The sequence below is a fragment of the Octopus bimaculoides genome, chromosome 7 (genome assembly GCF_046866305.1).
Source record: "Octopus bimaculoides isolate indiv1 chromosome 7, ASM4686630v1, whole genome shotgun sequence".
Taxonomy (NCBI): Eukaryota; Metazoa; Mollusca; class Cephalopoda; order Octopoda; family Octopodidae; genus Octopus; species Octopus bimaculoides.
The window spans coordinates 76,139,113-76,154,299 of NC_142934.1; the positions used below are offsets into that span (position 1 = coordinate 76,139,113).

The following is a 15,187-nucleotide window of genomic DNA, read 5'->3' on the forward strand; positions in this document are numbered from 1 at the left end:
TGAGGTTTGAACAGAGAATAGCAAAAATACTTTTGAGGATAAACGCAGAACATCTATAGATTCTTTTCTACTCTAGGAACAAGTCCCGAAATTTTTTGGGGGGAGGTGTCCAGTCAATTAGATCGACCCCAGTACACAGCAAGTACTTAATTTATCGACCGTGAAGGGATGAAAGGCAAAATTGTTCTAATAATTATATTATTCGAAAAATCAAGTTACTATCAGATATCTGTCAACCTATCTATCGAACTATCTATATATTTAACGAGATATCGATCTTTCTACCTTTCACACAAGTTCCTCTCCTCAGTCAATCTTTCCACATCTCGTCGTATGTCTTCTCTCTTTTACTTTCACATCTCTCTCCTTCCCTCTCTCTCTCTCTCTCTCCGTCTCCCTCTTTCTCGTTTCTTAACTCAGTCATTTACATGCTAACACAAACACACCCTCTCTCACACACACATACATCTCTTTCTCTCTTCTCTTTCCTCTCTAACTGATTCTTTATATTTCTATCTCACCCACCCTCTCATTCGTTTTATTTCATTCTCTCTTAATCTTTGTCTCTCGCCTTCGCTCACACACACACACACACCTCCTTGACCTCAACTTCTCTTTCAGTCTCACCTATTCTCCTCTTCTTTCCCCTCTCCGTCTTGCTCTGTTCTTTGTCCTGGGTGAATGATTTTATAAGCATTTCACCACATATCTATTTCCCTTCTACTACAAGTTTGTTTCTTAAAGTACAAGAACATTCTAAAATACAATGTCATGCAAAATACAATACAAACACTCATATACACACAAACACCAATTTGCTGCAACCGTACATAAACACACATTTACATAAATACACACAGACATGTCAACAGATGTACGTGGTCTAATCAATAAGTATCCTGACTGTTGCCATAGTAACAAAACTAAAGCACGCACAGTAAAGCCGCTAGGCACAGATTGACCTTGAATTCTGCCGTGCATGTGCACGAAGTCTTAATGTTTTAGCTCACTTCTTCTGCTATTTACAGCAGTGTTTGGAAGGAAGGTGTGTAGCGTGTGATCGTCGTATTGGCCATGACAGAGCAAATTGAGCAGAGAATCTGCATCAAATTTTGCCAAACGCTTGGCGGTACTTGCTCAGAGGCCTACGCCAAGTATTCAAACAGTTTTCATCGTTCGCGACACAATCAAGGAGATTGTGTGCAACTGAAACCCAAGTGTCTTTTTGGTCAGCTGAAAGCAGTTTTGGCACAAACTTGGCAGACACGCGTTTCGTACCCAAAATCTTCAGTGATAATGGACTGAACTGAACCGTAACTAATCAGCACATCCTCTGATAACTCACGGATGGTGATTCGACGATTTCCCCTCACAGGTGCACGCACATGTGCGATGTTTTTCTCAGTTCTGCTGGTTGTGAGTCTCTCAGAACGCTCGTCAATATCAACATTTTTTCGGCTATCCTGGAGACGTCTGAACCACTTGTACACTTGTGTGCGGCTCCTACACTCCTCTCCATACTCTTTCTGCAACTTTGCATTGGCCTCTGAGCAGGTATCGTCACGACAACTTTCTCTGTCATGATAAATGCGACGATCACACGCTACACACCTTCCTTCCAAGCACTGCTGTAACAGCGAAAGTGAACTAGAACGTTAAAACTTAGTGCGCATGCACAGCAGATTACACGGTCAATCTTTGCCAAGCGGCTTCACTCTGCGTGCTTTAGCTTCGTTACTACGGCAACAGTCCGGATAGTTATTGATCGGACCTCTTATAGACCATGCATTTAATCTCATTTTCCTAAATGAGGAATTTCTTGTGCGATTGAAATCTAGAAAACCCAGGTGGCGACGACCACTTGGCAATTTTCAAAAAAAGAAAAGGAATTCCCCCTCCACTTGCAGCCAATGCAGCTACAACAATAAGCGCAACAACAGCAGCAGCAAAAACGGTAGCAACAACAGTCATTACATTAGCAGTAGTAACAATAGAGACATAAGTAATAACAATTACAAGAATAAGAATCAAATCTATTTTAAAAATTAACAAAAGAAACAATGCAAACGATATAGAAACAATGGAATGCCAATTGTGAAAATGGTGCTCATCTATTTCTTTGACGTGGCGAAGTGTACAATGCAGAGAGCTTATTTGCGATATGTATGGCAGTAAAGGCCAGTTGAGGTGGTCCGTCCTGAAAAAACGAGGAGGCACAGGCGTGGCTGTGTGGTAAGAAGCTTGCTTCCCAACCACATGGTTCCAGGTTCAGTCCCACTGTGTGGCACCTTGAGCAAGTGTTTTCTACTATAGCCTGAGGTTGACCGAAGCCTTGTGAGTGGATTTGGTTGACAGAAACTAAAAAAAAAAGCCCGTCGTATATGTGTGTATGTATGTGTGTGCTTGTGTGTGTGTGTGTGTTTGTGTACCAGGTTTAAAAAAAGGTACTGGGGTCAATTCATTCGACTACACGTTCCTTAAGGCGATGCCCCAGCTTGGCCTTAGTCTAATGACTGAAACAATTAAAATGATGAAGAAAGAAACAAAATAGTTGCAGAAAAGGGTACATTGAACAGCAGTAGAGGCAACGGCAACAAGTCAAAACCATAGTTGCTGCTACCACTGTCTCCACGGCAGAACCGATCGAAGCTACAGGAGGAGGCGATAGCTAAAGCAAGCCCAGTCGACCTGGCCATTTTACCACCAGCACTAGTGCTAACAACAACGACCGAAGAGCTGGGGGATCTTCTCCTATAACACAATACTAGTGAGAAGCTAAGAGTAGCAGTGCAAACCCCTCGTAACCATGCAGTGAGAGGAAAAAGATGAAAACTGAAGAACAGCGAGTAAAGGGGGTAAAAAAAGTGGGTGGGAAAAAGAAGGAACCAACACAAAATACAAGAAGCTGGAAACCTCTGGTGCAAAGGGTGCTATCCAAACTAATTACTTGGGATTTATAGCGATCAGAAATAAAAGCTTAGTGAGGCTGCGGAAGAAGGGGAAGGAACAGAGAAGAAATGATGTGCTGAATGGTGAAGAAATAGAGAAAGGCGACTAAGAACCCTAAAACAAATGATTGTGGGTGGAAATTATACCAATACTCGAAATAGAACAACTGAAGGACTCTCCAGATGGTACAGGAATCTTCGAATTTCGGTTAAATATGCACATCCAATTTGGAAGTCTAAATTTCCTGAGTAGAAACTTATTTGCGTCCTTGGTTGTCCTGAGCAGCTTTTTCTCCGCCCCTTGTCTCTCTCACACTCTACACACACACACACTGAATCTTTCAATCTCTATTTTCATGTAACAATTTTTTTTACCTGTCATAACGCTTTGTATAGCGTTTTTGCTTCACTCCCACATTTATTACATTCACGTGCGCATACACAAACACACATACGCACACACGCAACCAACACACACACACAAATACCACGCGTTTTGCAAGCTTCTTTTTGTACGATGTTTTGTATTCTATATATGGTCATCATCATCATCATCATCATCATCATCATTAGTAGCAGCAGCAGTATTATACATTGACGTGTATGGATGTGTCCCCGCTCGTTCCAGTAGTTGAGTGATATTTTACCAGTCAAAGTGAATGAAATTTATTATCCATTTGATTATTTACAACCAGGAAATTGTTTTCGAACACGTGAAATCTTCCTTATCAGGTCTGACACAAGATTGGATTTTTTCCCACATGATTTTTTTCTGTCCCTGTACATTTAAGATAGCAGATTTTTAAACTGATACGCTATCCACCACTAAAATGGTAACAATGGACAAAACAGCACAGTTCGCAAACAGAAAACAAACAAAACTAAAATAAATTTAATTGCATAACGAATCTTTAATTTTGAACATTAATAAACAAAAAATGATATTTTAACAGCCCAAACAACCAGCTTGAATATCTCAAGTCGCAATGCTGTCAAGAACTTTAAGAAGTACCAGCAAACGCTTACGTACACTCTCGCCAAGTGAAAACATTCCTGCTGCTCCACATGCCAAAGACAGTTTCACTAGTGTTACAAACAGGCTCAATTTCTGAATGTGGGTCTTTAGCTAATGAAAAAAGTCAATATAGAGGAGATACATCACGGAGACCAGTACATCTCTACCAGATGGCAACATTCAGGAGCAAACAAAGTATTAAAAAGAATTGGTTTACATCTGTCTCCTTAACACATCTCTTTAAAACATTTAGAGGCGTTGATAATGATATTGACCTTATATTCGCTGTTTCTTTTGTATCGCATCATGGGCAGTGATCAGTGCAGAGGTGGCGAGGGGCGATATGTGATCAAGAGGAATCAGTTAGGACTTACAAGTTCTAATGACTTCTGAAAACGACAGGGCTTTACCGGAGTTGTACTTTGTTGCTGATCCAGCAACAGGTACGATACTGGTGGTGCAAGGGAAAAGCCTAATTGCTACACTTAAGAGGTTTTTGCACTGAAAAACTGGAGAAACCAAAAATAAAAGATGCCGGAGAGCAGCAGAGAGATGAGTATCAGCAGTAGAAGCAAACAGCAACAGGTCCCAGTCTCCAGAATACAATTTGCTAAAATTCCGGTGATGGCAGAAGTTACCTCGTACCAAGTCACTGAAATCGGCGATCAGATATTCTGTCTTATCTTAACCAGTAACGCTGTTCCATCGTTTTGTGATTAAGGGAACAGATGGAAAATGAGCAAAGCTTCCGAACTGTCGGAAAGATGTGAAGGACAAAAAGAGGGGAAAAGTCCCATAAAAAATTGTGATCTTTAACAAAAAACAACCCCGAATAGTAGTAGTAGTAGTAGTAGTAGTAGTAGTAGTAGTAGTAGTAGTAGTAGTAGTAGTAGTTGGGGAGGAGAAGGAGGAGGAGGAGAAGGAGGAGGAGGAGAAGGAGGAGGAGGAGAAGGAGGAGGAGGAGAAGGAGGAGGAGGAGAAGGCCATCTTCTTTACGAAAACACCGACATATTTGAAATTCGCAGTTGTACACCAGATGGCTATAAATGGAACGCCAGGATGGGATGTACGCAGAATAAGGAACTGATTCGGAGCAGTTTGGTGAAGTGGTGGGTTCCGATTACGTGAAATCCTCAGAAGGGTGATTATTAATAAAATATTTCAATCATTTTATGAATAACTCTATGGTAATTATTCTGAAAATATGACCTCTTTCCTGTTCACTCATTTCACATCCTGCTCGTTCAATAGCTTCCTTAGATTTTGAATACTTGTTCTCTGTAGAGATGCAAAAAGAAGGTGGTTAATATCACGGAGTGCATTCATTGAACCCATATGTTGGTGGGTTACCTGTTTGTATAACTTAATATCATACAACACTTTTGTAATTATTAAATATTGTTTGCACAAAGTTTCAAATTGTCCCCAATTTATATTGCATGACACCTTCATCCCTCCACCTCGTTTTTTTTTTATCATTTGTTTGTCAGCCCCACACATTTTTCTAATTTGAACTCAGAAAATAAAGATCTGGAAAACTATCGCTCGGCATTTTTTTCCATAGCTTTAACGATTCTGAAAGTTTACCGTGCTAATAATATTAATAATATTAAGTTGAGAAAAAAGTTTGTGCACCGTGTTGAAAATAATGCTTTTTTAATATATTTTTGTTGTGTGTGTGTTCATTCAGTTCGTGCCATGTTCAATGGTGACTCACTGTGTGTGTGCGTTTGAAGACTATTGAGTTGTGTTCATAACGATGTGGCTGTTATGAAAATTTATTGATTTTTTTCTATTTTCGGATGTCTGATTACGAAATCACAAATTTTGAACTTCGCGTATTGCTGCGTCATTATTGGAGAAACAATTTGGATGCAAAAGCAGCTGCCAAAGCAATTTGCGACGTTGAAGGTGAAGGTACGGTAGCACCGCGAACTGCACAGAAATGGTTCAAGCGTTTCAATAAAGGCGATTTTGATCCTGAAGACAGGCCACGTTCCGGACGACCAGCGATTTTGGACGAAGGAGACTTGCAAGCCGTTTTGGATGTTGAGCCGTCATCAAGCACTCGTGAATTGGCTGAAGAACTGAGTGTCTATCAGAAGACCATTTGGAATAATTTCAAGCCACTTGATTTTGTCCACAAAAAGCCATGACAAGATCCACACGAAGCGCAATCGGCCAAACGAGTCGGAATTTGCCGCCAATCCCTCAACAATCAGTTGGATGACCGTTTTTGGAAGCGAATTGTAACATCAGACGAGAAGTGAGTCTACCTGGTCAAGCACGATCGAAGCAAGCGTTGGGTCCCAAAAGGTGAAACTCCTCGATCCGTTCCAAAGCAAAATCAATTTGGAAAGATCATGATTTCCGTTTGGTGGAACTTCGAAGGATTCGTACAATTTTAACTTGTACCAAACGGTCGCGTCATCAACGCTGAACTTTACAGCGAGCAATTTGATCGAGTCAACGATGCACTGGTTGAAAAGTACCCAAAGCTTGTTCGTCGAAAACGGGCTTTGTTTCAACTAGACAATGCAAAGCTGCATATCACCAGAAAGACCAGCAACAAAATTGAAGAAATGGACGGTGTGGAAGTTCTGCCGCATCCAGCCTTTAGTCCAGACGTTGCTCCATCTGACTATGGTCTCTTCCGATTAATGCAGCACTTTAAGAAAGGTCACCGATTTGAGTCATCCGATGAAGTTGAAGAAACCTGTCAAGAATTTTCCGATTCAAAGCCGAAGGGTTGGTACTTTGACCAAATCCGAAAGCTTGCAGACCGTTGGCAGAATGTCGTGGAAAACGATGGTCTTTATTTTGAAGAATAGTTGTTGTTTTTGAATAAATTCTTGCGTAAAAAATCATTATTTCAACACGGCGCACGAACTTTTTCCTCAATCTAGAATAGCTTCTAAATTAGGCACAGGGCCAAAAGTTTTAAGGGGTCAGGATTTGTCGATACCATCAACTGACTGGTACTTTATTTTATCGACCTCGGAAGGATGAAAGGCAAAGTTGACCTTCACGGAATTTGATCTCATATCGGAAAGAGCCGAGACGAATGCCGCAAGGCATTTTTTTCGACACCCTCTCGATTCTGTTAGCTCGCTTGCCTCTATCGCAACAACAACATCAACAACAAGAAGAACGACGACGACGACAGCAGCAGCAGCAGCAGCAGCAGCAACAACAACAAGGACGATGATGACGATGACCCCCACCTTCAGCTTGAAAACTTTTAGGGTTTTTTTTTTTTTTTGTTAGTTTGTTCGTTTAGGGAATTGTTGTGCATCTTGTTTCGGAATTGACCGTGAGGAGAGAGGTGTGGTTATTTTATTTTGTAAAGAGTCGAACCCATTTTGAAAATGTATTTTTTGGAAATAGCAACATTGACAACAGCCGTGTCACCGGTCTCAGAGGCTTCTGTGGAGGTCTTGGGGCATCGCTCCTTCTTCCAGAACCAACAAGTAAAAACAAAATTGTTTTGAAAATATTGTCAAATTCAGAAATGGCGCCTTGTGATGAAAACGGAAGATGGTAAGGGGAAATGTGAGGAATGCAGTGAGCTAAAATGACGGGGGAGGGGGCTGGGTAGGGCGGAACACGCCTTCATTATAACAAACAGAAGCTTTCCCCAACAGGCTCCAGGTCCGGAAAAAATATTAACAACAGGAAAGCAAACACCGCCGCTATCGTCACGCCTGACCAAGACAGCAGCAGCAGCAGCAGCAACAGAACCAGCAGTAGTAAGTAACAATAACACCAAGAGAAACAAGGACCGCATCAGTAGCAAAAACAATAATAATCAACAACAAAACACCTCCACTACCATCACCATCATCAACAGTAGTACTGAAATGGGTGCGACTGTAACAACAGTGAAAGCTGCCAGACCAGCTGATAACGGTAACAACAGCATCACTTCCATCACTACCACCATCACAAAAATAGAACTTTTTTCACCATCGTCCTCCCCACTATAACCGCCACCATCGTGACAATATCGTTTGTCATGACTGGAGCAAGAGTACAAATACTGCAAAATGACATTGCACGCCCTATCTGTCAGAGGTTAAGAGAGATAAAAAAAATCCCTCAAAGGACTTTACGCCATAGATACGTGAGCAAGTATACCAGTGAGGTTCACGATCTTACTTCAGCACAGACCAAAAAGTGAATGAAGGAAATGAAGGATCTTTTATGGCACGTCAGACGAGGAAGCCAATACGAGAATGTGATGCCTTATATCTCAATGAAGAAAAGGCTAGGAATATAACCAGGTATACATGCTCTTTTTATCCTATATGGGAAGGAAGGTAATCAAAGTTGACACTCAACGATCTTTCACCTGAGATAAGCATCATCTATTTCATAATGATCTTGGATGAATATAGGACGTTGTCAGCTCGAAGTCAACCACGCTCCAGTACTGGTTGGAACTCAAAACGGAAGGAGAGATGCTGTTTATCCCTGAAAAATATTCCAAAGATCCCAAGCTTCCTTTATTTGAATTGTAGCACTCCAATTAAATCAGTGACTAAAGGCTAAAAATCCATATGTAACACACATGGCGTCCTAACCATCATTGACATTTTAGCAGTCAAGCAAGAAGAGTAAAGATTCCGTGTTGCAAACATCACAACCACAACACAAGTTTAATAACAGTAACAACAATAAGACCAGAAGCAACAATAACAACAGCACCAATAACTAACACTATCTTCAAGAGAGGAAGCCTCACACGATAAATCGCTGATAGAATATTTATTGAATCAGGGGATAAGGATTGCGTAGCATATTCAAACCTCTAGCTTGTGATTTGCACGATCAACCCAGATATGAGACATGGAACGTTGAATGCGTCGTCCCCAACGCGGAAAGACAAAACCAAAATAAATGGTTGTGGTAAAAAGTTATGATCAATAATAGGTGATTCTCTGGAGAGTAAAATCGATTATGTAGCAAAGAATTAGCGCTACAAAACTGTGCGCGAACAGGATGCCGAATGCACTTTTGCCGAAGGACAAGAAGCCGAAGCCAAGAAACCGAACGGACATAATGCCGAACGGTCATAGAGCCGAACTGACATAAAGCTCAATGGACACTAAAAAAAAAAAGGAAAAAAAAATTCCTACCTATATAGTTTAATGACCATTTAGTCTGTCATATTGTAGGGATAAAATGATTATATCTTAATTTTCGTATGTCTTTTCGGCATCTTGTCCGTTTGGCTTTATGTCCGTTCGGCATTGTGTCCACTCAGCTTCTTGTCCTTCAGCTTCTTGTCCTTCGACTTCTTGTCCTTCGGCAAAGTGCATTCGGCATCCCGTCCGTGTACCTACAAAACAATAGAAGGGGAGATTGTCAGCTGATTAGAAGAGACAATTACAAAAGGCACCGCATCAGACGTACTAGCGGCAGAAATGTTTCAGTGTGAAATATAAACATTTCATTGTCAGAGCTAAAGATGCGTGCTCTTCAACAGGAAGGAAGGAAAACTGATTTGTAGTCCAGAATGACAGAAGCGTGACCTGGCAACAAAACTATAATTACTCTTCGATCCCAGATAGATGGGTGCAATTTTCAAACAACACTTTGCCAGACTATTCACACATGCTTATTGACTAGAGATCCTTTGGCACCTGTCTAGACGAATTGCTTTTGTTCTCAGCTAAACAGTACTGCAAAAAAGCGATGTTGACAACTGAGGTATGAATGGTGCCATGTGATATAAATGGTGCTTGTTTAAGGTGCAAACCGCTGGGTGTTCTCTTTTGTGAGCTTGATGGATACAAGCTTGACTTGCTAGTCCTTTTCTTGTCATACGTTTACCACAGCTTGAAGCAGAGTGTGAATATTCCCAGCTGTGTAAACGGGAATGGTGCTGCTGCTGAGGAAGGACACAAACAAGGAGAATATCATCGGCATTTTCTGATCTGTAACACAACTGAATGCGAAATCCACGATTTTGACAAAAGTATACACGAAGTCAGCGCTTTTTGTTGGTAAAAAGGGAAAACAAAAGGAGGGAATGAAAGAAAATAGCATACACGAGAAGAAGCAGTAATTGCAGTACGTAAAGTACAACTTACAGGAACATAGAGCAGGACTGCAATTGCCACACTACCAGATTCCACTCCGAAGATGGTCCGTGGCTAAATCAATTTATTTTCAAACATATTACTGGTTGAGTTGAAATCCTGTGTCACCCCCTGGTTGAAGTTGGAACACTAAGTAGAAGAAAAACCTCTCCCTCCAGCACAGTCTGCCAGCCCCACCTCCTACGAAAGTGAAGCTTTCAGCCAATCCTCTTAGAATATAAAAATAGAATAGAACTTAGGGACACGTGAGAAGTAACTAGAGAAAATAGAAAAATGAGATCATGAAGAGGCCATAACTAGTGATGTGCAAGCATAGACCGAGACTGCGACATCTATAGGAATTTCTAGTCAATAAGCAAGTTGTGGTTGAGCATGTTTTTATGCAGTTCGCCTCTTTGACTGAGCTGTTGCCACAAGTAAAGCATTGAGCAAGGTTGGGCGTGTGACATCTGGAATGATTGAAAGTTTGATTGCTATTTCTAGCATAAATTTGAGCTCAGAAAGTAAAGATAGACGTCCTATCCTTTTAGAAAGGGAACTCGTTGAATAATGTCGTGCTGAGTTATCTACACATAAGAAAAGACGAGACAGTCATGACTAAAATAAGCCTGCTTGATAAGGACTGACCTGGAGGTAAACTACAACCTCTAGTTTCTATTATAGGCAGGAAGCTTGAAAAAGGATGGGGGTTGGCTAGTCGATCACATCGACCCCAGTGCTCAACTAATACTTATTATACTCCCAAAAGGATAACAGCGGTATTTGAACTCAAAATGTAAAGCCAGAAGGGATCTTTTTTAAAACGGGGGCCACATTTTTCATTAATGTTTTACGTAGTGTTTTTGGCACCGAAAGACTTTCAAACTTCGTATACTTATCTATTTTGTGTTATAGAACAGAAAAATATTTTTGTATTCGAATTTATTTCATGTAAAAAATTGTCTTATTTCGATAATTTCAACCAATCACTGACAAGTATTCAGTTGTTTACATTTACTCCTTTGAAGAATTACCGCATGCTAACGATTTTTGTCGGGCATGCTAACGATTCCGCCAGATCGCCGTCCTAACAGCCTTCTTTAATCCTTTCTGCTATAAGCACAAGGCCTGAAATTTTTCGGGTAATAATGATAGTCGATTACATCGAGTGCTACTTATTTTATCAACACTGACGAGATGAAAGAGTCGATCCCAGCGGAATTTGAACTCAGAAAGTAAAGAGAGATGAAATTCCGCTAACTATTTTGTCCGGTGTGATAACGATTATGCTAGCTCATTGCCTTACATTCTTCACTAAAAATACGTATTTATGAAGCCTTTATGCCAGAAATAGTAGTCAAATCTCCAAATTGCATCCTATTGTCTTGAAAGGAATGGGTCACTTTGAATGAGATATTCCTAGATGTGTGAATCCCAAGAGAAAGACTGGATGGTGATAGACAAGACGGCTTTTATCATGAGTTATGCCTATCATAGCTGATCTGGGGGTAAAAATAATCAATGAAAATATGTTTGTAGCATCGAGAGCCAACAAAGGAGATTGTAGCGGGGCTGCTTGACATGTTTGAAATAGCAATGAAATCTTTCTCAAATCATGCCTTACTATTTTTAAAATATATAGGAAAAACACACTGAACAAGGTAAAACTGTAGATGTAAAAATGTGGAATGACCAGGGGCTAGACAACTATAATAACATCGACATCATGTCAGGAGAAATTTTAAGATGATGGTAAATTAATTTGGGATTCAAGATAGAGATGGATCGCTCACGCGATAAATGAAGCGTGACGAAATCTTTCTAAAGAGCATAAGAACAGCTTACCTACCACAGTGATGGAAAGAGAGAATGAGGGGGAGGGAAAGAGAGAGAGTGGGGAGAGGAGATATGCGGGAAAACGAGAGACAGGGAGTGAGAAATTGAGAAAGGGGAGAAGTGAGGTTGAAACAAAGAACGAGAGAGAAAGAGAAAGAAAGAGTAGGGTAATGCGAGAAAATAAGCGAGAGAGAGAGAGAGAGAGGGACAGGAAAACAGAGAAGAATGTAAAGAGAAAGCATGATGAAGATACGTAAGAGTGGGAGGAGTAAACGGAGGAAGAGAAGGAGAGAGAAAGAACGAAAAGGTAACCAGGAAAAAAAGAGATCTGATGAGAGAGAAAGAGAGAGAGAGAGAGAATGTTGATGACGCCCGCACTCCTGGCTTAACGCCTCGTCTTCAGTTATACAGACCACCATGATAGCGTTTCTCTAGCCTTCAACGAACGTTGTTCAGAACACTCAGATGTTACTACAACAAATAATAATAATAATAATAATAATAATAATAATAATAATAATAATAATAATAATAATAATAATAATGATAATAATAATAATGTTTGCTAGCAATCCGCTCCACATCCGACAGTAATACCTTTTCTCTCCCAGCTGACTTGTACCCCTCTACTCCCTCGAAGCTCATTATACTTATCACCTTACAAAACATCGTTTCGCAGTCTCATCTTTCTCCTGCCTCATGTGACAACACCCTCCCCCCCTCTCTCTCTCTCTCTCTTCCCCTCTCACATAGAAAATTTCCAATTTTTGCAGCGACAGTCTTTTCACTTTCGAGTGTACATAAAAACAAACGTGTTAAATATAATTGTACACACCTATATTTCAATCATCGTTGCTTAATGGTCCTCTAGTTCATGTGTGTGTGTGTCTGAGTGGGTATGTGCAGATGCGTATGTTTATACGTATTATGTATGTATGTATGTATGTATGTATGTTCATTAGTTCTTTCATTTATTTTAGACATTACGTCTAAGAACATGTTTGGGTACCACCTTCAGAATTAATTCTATGAATAAATGTGTATGAGCATGCGCGCGCACATGTTCACGGAGAGATGGACTTACATACACGCATATACATACAATCATACATACATACATACATACATACATAGATACATACATACACACACACATACATATATAGCTGTCCAAAAATGTCATCACGGTATTACCTACCTATGAGACATGATGTTGTGGCCAAGACACTGTACAATGAAATCCGCCGACAGGATAACCCCGGGGCTAAAGAGATGAAAACCCATAATGAGGTAGAGACCATTACCACTCACAATATGAAAGAGTATTGGTGGAATGTCCCAATAAAAACCTCAATAAAGTGCAGACATAATAGACCGGATATAGTAATCTGGGACCGAGAAGAGAAACTGTGTACAGTAGTAGAAATCAGCTGTCCTGCGGATGTCAACATCCCACTAAAGATTAGAGAAAAAGAGAACAACTACGCCGAGCTACGGAGAAATTTGCAGATACTCCACCCAGACTACAAGTTCAGATTCATACCCCTGATTGTTGGGGCATTGGGATATGTAACGAAGTGCCTCAACAAAAACCTGGAAAAATTAGGGTTCTCAAAACCTGAAAGAAAAAGGCTGATTAGAAGACTACAGATTCAAGCCATCAATGGAACTGTAAAGATATGTAAAACTTTCCAAAAATTTAGCACATAAATACATATGCATGCATCTAGACATGAAAATATATACATAAAAACGCATCCATAAAACAAACATACAAATCTGCGCATACACTAACACCAAATACTGCACACACACACACATATGCACAAATACCTAGATGATGTTGATAAAAGTTCCAATGAAGGAGCCTTGAATCTATGTTAGAGTCCGGCTCTTTCTCTATTGACAAGAAATACAGAAATGAAACTGATTGATAACATACATACATACATACATACATACATACATACATACATACATACATACATACATATATGCATACATAGATTCTCACATACATACATGACAATTTTCCCTTTTATTTCATGCAATACTTGTTTCCCCTTCAAAATCAAGTATCACATCACTTTTCAGTGCATCTCGCTCCCTCTCTCATTGCTCTACCTTTCTATTTCCACAACTCTCTCTCTCTCTCTCTCTCTCTCTCTCTCTCTCTCTCTCTCTCTTTCTCTCTCTCTCTCTCTCTCTGTCTCTCTCTCTGTCTCTCTCTTTCTCCTCTCTCTTCTTTCCTCCTTATTTGCTTCCTCACTCCTTTCTCATCGCACACCACCTCCTCTTCATTTTACCATGACGTGTTTAACGAATGCTAACATGATTGGTAGCAACGTCTCGCCTATGGCGATACTCACTATTCTAAATACCATGATACTGCCCCATCAAAATATTGCACCAACACGAAACTTACTACCCCCATCACCATACTCACTGCTCTAAATATGATACCCACTGCCTAAATGTCACGATACTCAGTATTCCAATTCGATACTCGCTATAGCTATCATGATACCCACTGCCACATCATGATACTCACTGTCTTATTACGATACTCACTGCTCCAACACGATATTCATCCCCCCATCGCGATACTCACTGTTCCTTCATATTACTCACTACTTCAAAGATCACGATATTCTCTGCCCTGCTTCAATGATACCCACTACTCTAACCATCATAACAATCAATTCCTCAACTAATTCCATGGTTACTAATCCTCCATGATAACGCTGGTTTATATCACAGCTATCGCTGGGGTATTAGTAGTGTAGCTAGGGGAGACGATGGGGATGGGCCTCCTCGAGCAACGTTTTACTCCTGCTGTTACAATATTCACTGCCCCAAATGTCATGATACTCATTGCCCAAATAATTCATAAGTTAATGCCCAATATCATAATACTTACTACCCACGACTGCTAGGGTTATTACAATGCCCCAACTATCACGATAATTACTGAGTCAATCGTCTGAGAGGTTAATATTCCGACCATTGAAATGGTTAACGCTTTAATCATCCTGATGGCTTCTGTTCCAACTATTAGGACGGAAACATTATAATAATAGCAGTCATCACAGTGGTTACAGTATAACTGTCCATGAAGTTATATTTTGGGTCCTTCGCCAGTTTTAGAAATCACTCACTTATGACTCCTTCGGACAAAGGTCGTAGAACAGTGCTCAAATATGAGACATTAATTTTAATAAGAGCAAATACAGATATTTCTCTTCTTCGTGGTTTTCCCATTGCCTTCGCAGCCTTTCTCACCACTTACACGTGTAGGTGTAATT

General features: G+C 40.3%; 1 protein-coding gene across 1 annotated transcript; it reads left to right on the top strand.

Annotated features, from left to right (window-relative positions):
• Window positions 1–5,765: 5,765 nt before the first annotated feature.
• LOC106878139 (histone-lysine N-methyltransferase SETMAR-like) lies at window positions 5,766–6,119 on the top strand. Its single transcript, XM_014927260.1, has one exon. The coding sequence runs from the start codon at window positions 5,766–5,768 to the stop codon at window positions 6,117–6,119; it is 354 nt and encodes a 117-aa protein (XP_014782746.1).
• Window positions 6,120–15,187: the final 9,068 nt, after the last annotated feature.

Excerpts from the sequence above, each read along its gene's own strand:
- LOC106878139 (XM_014927260.1), top strand. The coding sequence starts at position 5,766 with ATGTCTGATTACGAAATCACAAATTTTGAACTTCGCGTATTGCTGCGT.